The sequence below is a fragment of the Mustela erminea genome, chromosome 7, assembly GCF_009829155.1.
Source record: "Mustela erminea isolate mMusErm1 chromosome 7, mMusErm1.Pri, whole genome shotgun sequence".
Taxonomy (NCBI): domain Eukaryota; kingdom Metazoa; phylum Chordata; class Mammalia; order Carnivora; family Mustelidae; genus Mustela; species Mustela erminea.
The window spans coordinates 133,783,271-133,797,980 of NC_045620.1; the positions used below are offsets into that span (position 1 = coordinate 133,783,271).

At 35.1% G+C, this 14,710-nt stretch overlaps 1 protein-coding gene across 7 annotated transcripts in view; it reads left to right on the forward strand.

The window, feature by feature from the left end:
- The window catches only part of ROCK2 (Rho associated coiled-coil containing protein kinase 2), a 144,639-nt gene that overhangs the window by 50,093 nt on the left and 79,836 nt on the right, over window positions 1–14,710 (forward strand). For all 7 annotated transcript variants that reach the window (XM_032353292.1, XM_032353293.1, XM_032353294.1 and 4 more), the window contains exons 2-3: window positions 12,512–12,593; window positions 13,572–13,672. In XM_032353292.1, coding sequence (XP_032209183.1) covers window positions 12,512–12,593; window positions 13,572–13,672 — 183 coding nt within the window. The remainder of the gene's footprint in view (window positions 1–12,511; window positions 12,594–13,571; window positions 13,673–14,710) is intronic.

Below are 14,710 nucleotides of genomic sequence, written 5' to 3' on the forward strand. Positions count from 1 at the left end.
GAATTTTTAAAAAAATTTAAAAGGTGGGCGCCTGGGTGGCTCAGTGGGTTAATCGGCTCAGGTCATGATCTCAGGGTCCTGGGATCGAGTCCCGCATCAGGCTCTCTGCTCGGCAGGGAGCCTGCTTCCCTCTCTCTCTCTCTCTGCCTGCCTCTCCATCTACTTGTGATTTCTCTCTGTCAAATAAATAAATAAAATCTTTAAAAAAAAAAAATTTAAAAGGTAATATCTACCCATGATAAGGTAAGGTACATGCAAACTGGAGAATGTCACACTTCAGTGAAAGCTAATGAGAGGAATGTTACTGGAAACTCCTATATTAAACTTAAAATTTTTTAAAGTTTAATGAGCAAAATTGTAATTTGTCTTTCTTAGTGGACATCTTATATACTCTCATTGAGTACATACACCCAACTTTGGAGATTTCTGAGATCTGTTGGCTAGCTGGTAGATACTTGGAAATATGGTACCAGATCGCAGTGTAGAGGTAGATAGAATTATCAGCCGTAGAAGTTGATTCTCAGAAGGAAGTTCAGAAATGTGTGTGTTCCATTACCTTTTCCTTTGAGCATAGGAGAAATTATGGTGATTTGTGATTTCTAGTTAAGGATGATTTAGGTTCAGTGTTTCAGGTAATTTTTTTTTTTAAACCAGAGTTATTAATATGTATCTAAATTGATGACAAGAAATTCTTATTCCTACCTGAGGTGGTGTTATTGCCAGAAATTGAGCACGATATATAAAAAGATAGTTGATAATGAGCCTTTGGAAACTCTAGATTTGCCTATGTCGTTTTCAGTTTGTTTTAGCAATGAGACCTTCTCTCTGCCAAATAATAATATATGGACTACCAAAAGGTAAAGCAGACCAAAAAGTAGTGTATTAGATTTCCTTGTGAAGACTTGTTTATCTTCTTTTATTTATAGGGAGGTGTAGATAAGTGGACAAAAGAGATATGAGATATATACTTAATATAAAAGGTTTAAAGACTTTTTCTCCCATCCAAGTACTAACCAGGCCCGACCCTGCTTAGCTTCCGAGATCAGACGAGATCGGGCGCGTTCAGGGTGGTATGGCCGTAGACTTAAACACTTTTTCTAATATTGTTTCCAATTATTAAATTTTTTTTTCTAATTACTAAAAAATCCCCCCAGATGTGTAGAAGAAATATTGCTTCCTAGGTGAGGATGAAATATACTTGCCTCTGTAGTTTCTATGGAGAAGCGTATTTTAGTTTTTCAGTAAAAGTAGGTGGGCACTGAGTCTGCAAAGTTACATATATATAGTTAGAAGGGAAAAAGAGTGTGTACTTTAAAAACAACCACCAACTATTTTTTTGCTGAAGTTTTCTTTCGCTGTTTTCTCGTAGTAGTTGTATGAGTAGCAGAAATAGCTGCTTCTGATTAGAACTTCTGTGTCTCTTATGTACCTAAATGGCTCTGTCTAAAACATTTTTCCGTTATCTACATTCCTTTTTCAGTTTGATATTTATGAGGTTAAATGAGAAAGTGACTTTCCTTTGCACAAACTAGGTGCTCAATATATGTTGATTTCCTGATGTGATTTATGGGTATATATTTTTGCCATCTGATTTTCAGGAGAGCTTGGTACTTGGTTGTGCCTTCAGAAAAGTTCATTGTATATATTTGATTAATAATTGACCAGAAAACGAGGATAGTATGTCTCTCTCTGTAATGATATGATGCTGGAATATTTCCAGCCATTGCCTTTTTGTGGGGTAAAGAAAAGATTTAGATGTCTATAGTTTTAAAAAATACTAGTAGGAACTATAGTGACATAACAAAATCTGCTAAGAGGCAAGAATAATTTTGTGTTTGAAATTCCTTTAATTCCATCTAATTCACCTGGCAGTTCAGTTGTCTACATCTTATCTATAATTGCTGAGGTGGTTTTAAGAGTTATAAGAATATGTATAAGAAACTTTTTTTTTCCCCACCTGGAAGATGTGGTATAGAGTATAATGTTTTATGATTCCACATTACCCCTCCTGTCCCAGCACTTCAAACACAAATAAGTATTTAAAAGTGGAGGATAAGTTGCTATAATAGAAAGCCTTGATTGAAATTTTGCAAACTTGAGGACGAGTTTCTTACTCATTTTTATCTCATGGTGTAATCAAGGATTAGGTCAGGATAAGGGGGGTTCTAGAGTCTTGGTAAAATTCATCAGCCCCACACCCTTTATCGTGTTTTTCATGATGTTTCTACTACTTTTCTGTATAAAATTTTAAACAGAGTTTTAAGGAAATCTCATTTGCTTTTTAGTTACCTAATTTATATTTGAGCATCATTAATTAGTAAGAAATGGGATATATTAAATGTGTTTCTGTTGGGAACTTTAATTACAGTTTTGTTCTCAAAGGAGCTCAGTATCCTTCATATGGCCAATTTAGTTAAATGTGATAATGGACACAAAAATGTAAAATACTTAGCAATAGATTTAGCAAGAAATATAAATAGAATATATATAAATAACACTTTACTGGAGGAAATAGAGAATTTAAGTTGATGGAGAGGCCTACCTTACTTCTTGGATGGGAAGTAGTCAGTTCTTCCCAAATATAATCTGTTAATCCCTGTAAAAATTCCAATTCAAAAATGAAACAAGATGGGATCAGGAGGGAGACTAACCGTAAGTGACTCGTAAACTCACAAAACAAACTGAGGGTTGCTGTGGGGAGGGGGGTCGGGAGAGAGGTTTGGGGTTATGGACACTGGCGGGGGTATGTGCTATGGTGAGTGCTGTGAAGTGTGTAAACCTGGTGAATCACAGACCGGTACCCTTGGGGATAAAAATACATTTTATGTTTATAAAAAAATTTAAAAATTAAAAAAAAATTCCAATTTAAGTTTTGGGCAGAAGCAACATTTATTTGAATTCCAGAGAGCTTTCAGGGAGAATAAGACCATATGATTTGTAGGAGGCGGAGAACAGTAAAAAGTTTTGGAATTTACAATAGGATATGTTTCAGTAGAGATATGGAGAGCTATAGATAATAAGTTTTCTGAAGTCTGAATTTATTTAAGTGTGTTCTGTAGTACCTTCTATCTTGAACATTTAGATTTTACTATGAGTTACAAAATGTACTACAGAAAACATTAGAATTTAGGGGAAGAAAAAAATTAACCATGTAACTCCATCTTGGTACCACATTCTCTATATTCACTTTGCTGTATTTCCATTCAAAGTTTTTCATATGCATAGTCCCATAAGTAGAATTATCATACATTCAATTTTATATTTTGTGCTTTTCTTTTAACATTAATATTTTAAAAATAAATTTATTCATCTGTCAGAGAGAGAGAGCGAGCGAGAGCGTGCACAGGCTGGGGGCACAGCAGGCAGAGGGAGAAGCAGGATCCCTGCTGAGCAAGGAGCTCAATGTGGGACTCCGTCCCAGGATACCAGGGTCATGACCTGAGCCAAAGGCAGACACTTAACCAGCTGAGCCACCCAGGCGTCCCTTTCCATTAATATTTTGTATTACTTTTTATATAGTCTTTATAGCCATCATTTTTTTTTTAAGATTTTATTTATTTATTTGACAGAGAGAAATCACAAGTAGTCAGAGAGGCAGGCAGAGAGAGAGAGAGGGAAGCAGGCTCCCTGCTGAGCAGAGAGCCCAATGTGGGACTCGATCCCAGGACCCTGGGATCATGACCTGAGCCGAAGGCAGCGGCTTAACCCACTGAGCCACCCAGGTGCCCCAGCCATCATTTTTAATGATTGCCTAGTATAGCTGTAACAAGCCTTAGTAAAATTGTAGTTTTTCTTTTCCAGATTTTTTTAGGTTGCTTTGAATTTCTCGCTATTAGAAATAATATTGTTCTTAACACTTACATGTTGTAGGTAATCTTTCCCAGATTTTAAGTAGCTGAAATAAAATTTCAAGCTGTATAAAGTTGAAATAAGATTGAAAACTACTTGGGAATAAAAAGAGTTTGTTAAATTGATTACCATATATGTGCATTCATAGCAAAAATAGATACAGTGACTAGTAGTTTTCAGACTTAACCCTTGTTTCATTTGGCTTCATAAACAATACTTGGTTGGTTGTCAGACTAGCCCTGTGATTTAGATATTGTCTTATACAGATGTTGAAAATGAATCTTTTTTTTTTTTTTAAAGATTTTATTTATTTATTTGAGAGAAAGATCACAAATAGGCAGAGAGGCAGGCAGAGAAAGGGGAGAAACAGGCTCCCTGCTGAGCAGAGAGCCCGATGTGGAGCTCGATCCCAGGACCCTGAGACCATGACCTGAGCCGAATGCAGAGGCTTAACCCACTGAGCCACCCAGGCGCCCCGAAAATGAATCATTAAGAATTAAAAGAGTTATGGCATTAAATTAGTAATGAAACTGTTCTTGGTTCCACCTGTTAGAAACAAAGATGTGCTGATAGGGGGCGCCTGTGTGGCTCAGATGGTTAAGCGTACTGCCTTCAGCTCAGGTCATGATCCCGCAATTCCCAGGATCAAGTCTGGTATACTAGCTCCGAGGAGAGTCTGCTTCTCCCTCTGACCTTCTCCCCTCTCATGCTCTCTCTTACTCTCTCTTTCTCTCAAATAAATAAATAAAATCTTAAAAGAAAAAAGAAAAGATGTGCTGATAGGTTTAGATGTTAGAGTCAAATATAAAACACTTTTAAGTCTGCATCTTTTGAATTATGTAATCCCTAAATGCAAGGTATGTATTTACGTGGTATTGAAAATAGTGGAAATAATAATAACAACTAACCTTCATTGAGTGATTGCTCGATCGTATGGATAGGGTCTGTTTGGGGATGAAACTGAAATTTTAACTTCCCAACTTGTGGAAATGATCTTCTGTATTTAGGTTCTTGGTGGGTGGAAATCATATGGGTAAACTTCTAGTTATGAAATGAAAGATATGATTCTGTTGGTTTAATTACCTAAACAACTGGCTGGAAACAGGTTTGGAGGACTGTTCTTTTTCTCTGACTGTAAATGTGACCAAGTTGTTTTACCTTTTAGTAAAAAAGTACTAGTTAACAAAACTTTATGTTTTATTTTCAAAATTTGAAGAATGCTGGAATAGCTCTATTGTTAGAGTGGCTTGTCTCTTTTCCTCTCTGTCTAGACATAAATCCACAAAGATATAATAAATGTAGCTTTGTGTTGTTGGCCACTATCATCTCCAAAGTCCCTATTTACTATTATTATTATTACTCTTGGTAGCAGTATTAATATTTTCTTGGTGTAATTGTTACCTTGAATGAGCAGGAGTTTTTTGGGGATGGGGGAAGGAGAGTCCCAAAGTCTATATATGATACTTAATTTTATAAGTTATAGATATGCAAAATATTTTTTAAGTCTGGTTGTTTACAGTCAGTATTAGAATAGCAACTCTGACTTTATCTGCTAGTAGTTTTTCAGCTGAATCCCAGTATTAAGTAGGAATAGGATTCAGCCAGATGACATATTAACTATTCTGATAATGGGGAGGTATAGTTACTGATTTTCTCTTTAATTTTAATTTTATTTAATCTTATTTTAAGTTACTGATTTTCTTTTTTATTCTACAGGGAGCAGTAAAATACTGTGTATGCCTTGAGGAGGAGAACCTTGTTTTTAAAAGAAATGATAACAATTATTGATTTATAAACCAAAATACAGTTATACAATTTGATGTTAATTTTATTCATGTGTTTCTGAACAATATACTACATATTATGAATAGTACTTTGATTCATATCTTCCCATTGACTTAATATTTTTGGCAGGAAAAATTTAGAACCTAGGTAAAATTTAAAAATACTGATAATTACTTAAAGCAGATTAAATCCAATCCCAACCCTGCTATTTTCTAACTGCAACTCTGAGAAATTATGTTCTCCAAGCTTAATTTCTTCAGTTAAAAAAATGATGTTAATAACACCTACTTCTACAGTCAATGTGGCAAATTCAGTGAATTACATGAGGTGATATTATGGAAGGTGTTTGACACAGTGTCTGTTATGGCTGTCTGTATTATTATCAACGTAGGGCACTCTCACCATTGTACTGTTATTAACTCTGTTCTTAATTTTTTTACTAATTGTTTTTTTAAAACTTTAATGAAATCAACTGTGATTCTTTGCACATTCTTTTAAAATTAAAGTATGTTGTAGTTCGTGAGCGTCTCATAGAGATTTCAGTCTTTTAGCACCAGGACTGGGGCCAGGCTGAGGCCTGTGAGGCACTTGCCATAGGCACAAAACTTAAGGGGGTGCCAAAACCCCACCATGATCAAGATAAACAATATTTTATCCCAATACTTAGTAAATGCAGAAAACCATGATGAACAAAATATAAAAATCAAAATATTAAATAAAGGTAGGAACTGGGGGAATGCTGTGCTAAGAGCTCTTTACCTGACTTCTAAGATAACACAAATCTTGATTTTTTTTTTCTTTCCTTACTGATTCCTTCTTAGTCCTCTGTTCTTCTCAATCTCATAATATTGGTATATCCCAGGACTCAGTTCCTTGATCCTTTTTCACGTGTCTGTACTTACTCCTTTAGTGATCTTACTCAGTTTTATAGTTTCAAGTATTTCCATTTGCTGACAACTCATAATTTTATACAATTTTCAGCTATGGGTTATGTTGTGCTGCTTTTAACAATTGGAATTCCTAGAATAGTGTCTCCATCGTTTTACTTACCACTTCAGACAATCCAGGTTGGTGAAATCTTTCCAGACTTTTTCCTTTTTTGGGAGGTGAAGGAGAGGAATGCATTTTTTGGGGACATTTTAAAAACAGATATTTAGAAGCAATATATAGTGACAGTGAAAACAAGTCCAGTACTTCATTCTTTCTTGACAATTAAAATTTAAAAGGCTCTTCATTCAGGAAAAGTTAGGAAAATAGGAAATTACATATGTATTTTCCACCATGATAGTTATAATGGGAGAAGTTGGGTGTTGGCTTGTACCCATTTATTCTGGAAGACAGTATTATAATGCACTGTTTGCCTTCCTTTGATGCTGACTCTTCACTTATAGACAACCACGGTCCAGTATTGGAGCTGATTCATGTTTATCAGCCAGTTATATTAGAGATGTAACTGGGAAACCTCTGGGAGCTTAGCCTCAAGACTTGTCAGCTATATCTGACATACCTAGTTAGGCAGTTTTGTATAAAACTTGGGCTTTTTCAGTCTCTTTTAAGGGCTGGGATTTTTATTTCAGCTAGTGTTTTCCCAGTGATCAGTCTGGTTTTGGCCCTCTTACCACATTTTGGCCCTTTTAATTCTCAGTCATTGGTTTTACTATTCCCTGCCCTGAAATCCTCTGGATGTTTGTGCCTTTGGCTCCTATTCATTATTTAGCATTTTTCTCTCTGGTCCTTGAATATTTTGTGGTGCTGGTGTTTTGTTTTGTTATAGCACTTTTAAATGTTCTCTTTAAAAAAAACTTTTATGGGCACCTGGGTGGCTCAGTCTGTTAAGCGGCTGACTCTTGATTTCAACTCAGGTCATGATCTCAGGGTTGTGAGAGCCGAGCCTGGTGTTGGGCTCTATGCTGGGCATGGAGCTGCTTAGGATTCTCTCTCTCTCCCTCTCCCTTTGTCCCTTCCCCCAGTTGATGCCCCCTCCCCAAACAAACCAAAGCAAAACTCTTAAATGTTATCCTATGATTTCTATGCTTTTGGAAGTGATGAAAGGGACAAATAGTGTTAATTTTCTTAATTGCTTTGAAGTTTTGGTAGTTTGGAATTCTTTTTAAAATTTCTTTATCTCAGCTAGTAGCACTTTTTAAGAAGAGAATCAGAGTTGAAATCACAGACGCTGAAAAAAAAAATCTTACTACCTAAGGTTTATGTAAAACTACATAACAAGGAAGGCCATAGACATAGATAGGCTTTCAGTTATTTCCTGAGCTAACCCAGCCACTGGATCTCAGTATTAATTTTTGTACTGAAAATACTGGTGTCTAAAAAAAAAAAATTTGTTTCTTAATAAGTGATACTAACTAGGATACATTTCAAATGTGAAAATTTATAAATATAAAACCTCATGTGTAAATGTAAGTTTATAAGTATATATTACTCCCTACATTTTCTTCAAATATAAATTTTTAGCAGATTAAAGTATAGTATCATTCAGAAATACTATATAAAAATAAAACAATGTACAAATGAGGTAGTATTTGATCTTTGAAAAATGGCTTAAAAAACAAAATGAAATTATTGATGAGTTGAATACTTGCTGTAATGTTAGAACTGCTGAGAAAGCTCTCTGACTCTACACTGATGGGGGATGTTATAGGAAAAATTTATAAACTATTTCAGGATTTTCTTCTCAACTGTTTAATCTTTACATAATCCCATCTTTTTATGATAACTTGTGGAGAGGATGTGGGGTAAGTGAGGATTTAATCATTTTTTAAAATTTTTTAAAAAAATATTTTTTATTTGCTTATTTTGAGAGAGTGAGAGACAGAGTGAGAGAGAGAGAGCATGAGAGGGGAGGTCAGAGGGAGAAGCAGACTCCCCATGGAGCTGGGAGCCCGATGTGGGACCCGATCCCAGGGCTCTGGGACCATGACCTGAGCTGAAGACAGTTGCCCAACCAACTGAGCCACCCAGGTGCCTGGATTTAATCATTTTACTAATGTGAAGCTAGTAGCATTTACTAATGTGAAGCAAGTTCTTTTTTCCAAAGGATTTTTTTCTTCGTAATGTGTAGATGGAGATTTTAATGTAGTTACTTTTAACATATCTGTATGAAGTGTTGATATTCCATTTGAAAAGTCTCTGAACGAGAGGAAGATACTTATTCTTGTAGTAGAAGCTTTTGCCTTGTCAATTAAAATTTTTCTTCTTGTGAAGGTTAATGGAGGTATAGAAAAAATCTTTCCAAATAAATGTACCTTTCTTTGACTTAAAGTCATTAATTATATATATAATCTAAAAATATAAGTCATTCAGATTTTACATTTTAAACTTACTAAAATAGCAAAATTATACCAAAGAGTTACAGCAATAATTTGGTACTTAATAGCCTACTATGCTAAAATGCTGGAATCCTTAAAAAGCAGTTCGACTGCCCTAGAGAGGGGAATTTGGGGTATGTGTGAGATCTCAAAATGTGAAAGTTACAATCTTAACATCACTAGAAATTGGATATTTATTACTATTTTTTTAGTGTTTTTTTTTCTTTCAGTTTGAGAATCAAGATTGCATTTCTGATTTTCCCCCTTCTCAGATCCCTAAAAGGCATCTTTATTGCTGTTTTATTTTAAAAAGCCTTCAGCTTTTTAAGCTCCCTGTTTTCTCTTCCAGGCTCTGGTCAGTGTTAGTCTGTTCGTTGAGACTAGGGGGGATGAGTTATATATATATGGGACCTTTAGTGTTGGGTAGTATTTGATATGTCATTTCCTAGTAGCATGACCTTGGAAAAGTCAAAGTTACTTAATTTAAGTCTTAGTTTATTTTTAGAGTGAAGAATATTTCTTCATGCCCTCTTCAGAGTTACTTGGAGATGAAACAGTATATGCAGTAATGTTTTAGAAATACTGTTACCTTCACAAGCGTATCCTTTGAATAAAGACTTTTTTCTTACTATTTTTTTCACCCCCAGCAAATTATATGTAGGTACTTTTTCTTATTTTGATTTTAAATTTAATGTGTGCTTATTGTAGAAAGTATGAAAAATATAGGAAACTTTAAAAAATAGTAATCTGAATAATGCATCATCCCATTTTTATGTTTTTAAGGGAAATTTAGTTTTGAGGCTGAGTTCCCTGAGGGGAAGAATACTTAGGGTCATATTTATTGTTAGATTTTTAAAAAAGATTTTATTTATTTATTTGACAGAGAAAGAGAGAGATCACACCGTAGGCAGAGAGGCAGGCAGAGGGAAGGGGGAACCAGGCTCCCTGCTGAGCAGAGAGCCCGATTCGGGGTTCGATCCCAGGGCCCTGAGATCATGACCTGAGCCAAAGGCAGAGGCTTAACCAACTGAGCCTCCGAGATGCCCATATTTTTGGATTTTTCTCTTCTTTGTGTGCATTAGGCAAAAAAATAATGCTTGTAGAGTGAATGGGAATTTTCTTAGTGTGGGTGAATTTTTTTTATGATGTAAATTTTAGGTGTATAGCTTTATAATTTGACATCTGTATACACTACAAAGTGATTACCACCACAAGTCTAGATACCATTCATCATCATAGAGTTGGCTCCCTTTACCACTTTTGTTCACCCTCCAAGCCCCTTCCCTTCTGGTAACCACTAGTCTGCTCTCTGTATCTGCAAGTTTGTTTTTGTTCTGTTTTGTTCATTTGTTCATTTTTTTAAAAAGATTCCATATGTAAGTGGAATCCATAGGGTATTTGTCTTTCTCCATCTGACTTATTTCACTTAGTATAATATCCTCAAAGTCCATCCATGTTATTGCAAATGGCAAAATTTCATTCATTTTTATGGCTGAGTAGTATTCTATTGTATATATACTATCTTTTTTATCCATATACCTATTGGAGGCCACTTGGTTATTTCTGTATCTTGTCTATTGCAGATAACGGTGCAGTAAACTTAGGGTGCATGTATCTTTTCAGATAGGTGCTTTCATATTCTTCGCATCAATATCCAGAAGTGGGATATCTGTTTCACATTGTAGTTGTATTCTTAATTTTTTGAGGAATCTCCATATTGTTTTCCACTGTGGCTCTGCCAATTTAGAATCCCATCAGAAGTGTGAGAGGGTTCCTTTTTCACCACATCCTCTCCGACATGTTATTTCTTGTCTTTGATATTAGCTATTCTAATAGGTATTAGGTGATGTCTCATTTTGGTTATGATTTGCATTTCCCTAATTATTAGTGATGTTCATCTTTTCACGTACCTTTTGGCCATCTGTATGTCTTCTTTGGAGAAATGTTTCTTCAGATCCTCTACCCATTTTTTAAATCAAGTTTTTGGGTTTTTTTGTTGTTGAGTTGTATGATTTCTTTAATTATTTTAGGATAATAACCCCTTATTAGATATGTGGTTGGCTGACCTTCTCCCATTTGGTAGGTTTTCTTTGCTGTGTAGAAGCTTTTTGGTTTGCTGTAGTCCCATTTGTTTATTTTTGTTTTTCATTCCTTGCCTACAAAGATGTTACTAAGACCTATGTTAAGAAGCTTACCACCTGTGTTTTCTTCTAGGAATTTTATGGTTTTCAGGTCTTATATTCAAGTCTTTAATCCATTTTGAGGTAATTTTTGTGTATGGTGTACGATAGTGGTTTTGTTTCATTGCTTTGCCATTGAGCTACCCTGTTTTCCCAATACCGTTTATTGAAGAGACTGTCCTTTCTCCATTATAGGTTCTTCCTCCTTTGTCAGAGATTAAGTATCCATATATATGTTAGTTTATTTCTGGGCTTTCAATCTGTTCTGTTGCTCTGTGTGTCTTTTTTGTACCAATACCATACTGTTTTGATTACTGTAGCTTTGTAGTCTAGTTTGAAATCTGGGTGCATGGTGTCTCCAGCTTTGTTGTTTTTTCTCAAGATTGCTTTGTCTCTTTGGTACCTTTTGTGGTTCCATACAAATTTTACAGTTATTTGTTATAGTTCTCTGAAGTATGCCATTGGAATTTTGATAGGTATTCCTTTGAATCTGCAGATTGGTTGGCTGGTATGAACATTTCAACAATGTTAACTCCTTTAATCCTTAAGTAGAGAATATCTTTCCATTTATTTGTTTCTTCAGTTTCTTTCATGACTGTCTTAAGAGTTTCCGGTGTGCAGGTCTTTCATCTTGGTTAAATTTATTCCTAGGCGTTTTTTTCTTTTTGATGCATTGTAAATGGGATTATTTTCTTTAGTCTGTATTCGTTAAAGTCAGAAACTTGGTGAAATTTTCCTGGACATTTGAAGAGAGAGAGGAAGACATCTGACTAGCAAAAATAATAGAGGATACATATTTTCTCTTTAAGATTTTATATTTAAGTAATCTTTATACCCTGTGTGGGGCTCAAACCCATAACCCTGGGTTCGAGAGTCATATATTCTACCAACTGAGCCAGCCAGGCACCCCAGGGGATGCATATTTTAAGATGACATTTTTCTAGGGGCAGGTGAGTAACTCAGTCTTTGGTTAAGCATTCTTGACTTCTGATTTTGGCTCAGGTCAAGATCTCAGGTTGTGAGATTGAGCCTGGCCTCTGACTCTGTGCTGGGTATGAAGCCTGCTTAAGATTCTCTGTCCCTCTTCTTCTGCCTCTCCCTACCTCTCCAAAGAAATAAACAAATAAAGACCTACATACAAAAATGCCATTTTTTTATTGGCTAAAATAACAAATGAAAACATGATAGGATCATTCATAATATTTTCTAGCAGAAGTTAGCAAACAAGTTAGGGCTGTTATACGGAGCCACTGGGCAATTTCATATCAAAATGGATTGATAGCAAGAATAGCTTATAACAAAAATTTAAGACTTTTTTTAATATTTGGAAATTGTAACAACTTTCTTTTTCCTTTTCTATTTTCTGTTAAACAGGATGGCTTAAATTCCTTGGTCCTTGATTTGGATTTTCCTGCCTTGAGGAAAAACAAGAATATAGATAATTTTTTAAATAGATGTGAGTAAACTTTATATTTGATCCTATCACTATACTTTTGATGAGATTTATATTATAGTTTATACATTGTTAACCTTAAATATTTTTTAGTTTGCTATTTGGTTTGTTTTTAAATTACAAGGATTTTTTATTTTCAAAGCAAAACTGCAGAACTAGTTGCAGTTTGTAAAGTAGGTAAAGTTCAAGATTTTGTATAAATTATTAAGACTAATGATTTCAGAATAGGTTATTTATAGCAGTTCAAAGAGCACTTTTAAATTAATACTAACAATATTAAGACTTAGGTTTACATTACCCAGGAGACTTAATGAGCTTTATGTTTGTATAAATGTAGACATTTCAGTCTAGCTAATGAAAGATAATGTGATAAAAATTATTGTTGTATATGCAATAACTTAATATTTGCCAGTATTGATGTTGCAGTGAAGGTGTAAATGAAGTTGAATTCTAAGGACAGATTCTCAAAAATAATTCAGTATTTAGTAAGCAACACAGTGAGCTTTTTAAGTTGGAATTGTCAGAGACTGGGCTGTTTTCATAATTAAACAATCTTGACTAGTTACCATATCTATCATATGTGATTACTACCTTTCAGAGAAGTAGGCTACTAGGTTTATTACTAAGATTAGCCTTGCAGGTAATGTCATAGCAGCTCTTTGCCATGATTCACAATGCGCTCTAGGACTATGTGGGTTATCACTGTTCAGCTGTCATCTTGTCAAGCAACAGAGTCAGAAATGAAATAGCTTCACTGCTGCTTTTTGGTAGTTAGTAATGTTTGTTTTATATGTGTTAATAAACTGTAGAGTTTTGGTTCTTTGATGTAAAGTTAGTATGTATCTTACATTTTAAAATAGTAACCTTTGAAAACTGACAGATTTAGCTAAAAACTGAATATAGTTTCTTGAACTAAAAATCTGCTTACAAATATAGAATTATTTAAAAGTATTGCTTATAAATATGATCTTTTAATTACAGATGAGAAAATTGTGAAGAAAATCAGAGGGCTACAGATGAAGGCAGAAGACTATGATGTTGTGAAAGTTATTGGAAGGGGTGCTTTTGGTGAAGTGCAGCTGGTAAGAATGTGTTGTTCTGTTCTGTTATTTTATTTTTAAAGCGGGGTTTTGTACGATATCAGTAGCCTCTGAGTAGATCTTATTTTTATGCCCGGCCATGCCAGAATTAGTTTTGTGAGCTCGGTCAAGTTATTCCGTCTCAGAGAACCTGAATGTCTTCATCTGTAGAACGTGGCGCTAGTAAACGGTAACCCCGGTCGCTTCCAGTGCTGAAACCCTGAGATTTAGAATATGTTAGGCCAGCTTGATTTCACACATTACCTACTAGCAGCTAATATTCCACAAGAACTGTTGTGTTTTTATTTAATATGTTAAGACTAATAACATTTTTCTTTAATTAGCTGAGATTTTTTAGATATATTAGAAACCCAACAAGACTTTTTTAAAAAAGATTTAATTTATTTATTTGACAGAGAGAGAGAGTGACAGTGAGAGAGGGGACACAAGCAGGGGGAGTGGGAGTGGGAGAGGGAGAAGCAGTCTCTCTGCAGAGCAGGGAGCCCATGCGGACTTGATCCCAGGCCCCTAATCTGAGTCAAAGGCAGACACTTAATGACTGAGCCACCCAACAAAGGTGCCCCCAACAAAGACTTTTTTTTTTTTTTTAAGATTTTATTTATTTATTTGACAGACAGAGATTACAAGTAGGCAGAGAGGCAGGCAGAGAGAGAGGAGGAAGCAGGCCCGATGCAGGGCTTGATCCCAGGACCCGGGATCATGACTTGAGCTGAAGGCAGAGGCTTTAACCCACTGAGCCACCTAGGTACCCCACAAAGACATTTTAATTTGAAATTTATCTTTGCAGGCAAAAGTGATACCAACTGGAAATATTATAAATGTTTGTAATCAATATTGCACTTACATATTAATTAGGAACTGTAATGATATTCCTGTTTTCATCACTTGAGTATGAAACTCCGCTTTTTTATGCTTACAAATTATTGTCTTTGGTCAAATTATGGGGTCAGATTCTGTTTTTCACTCCAACAGTGTTCTACTCTTTTTGATGGAGCTTGAGAAAAGGACTGCTCACTGTGT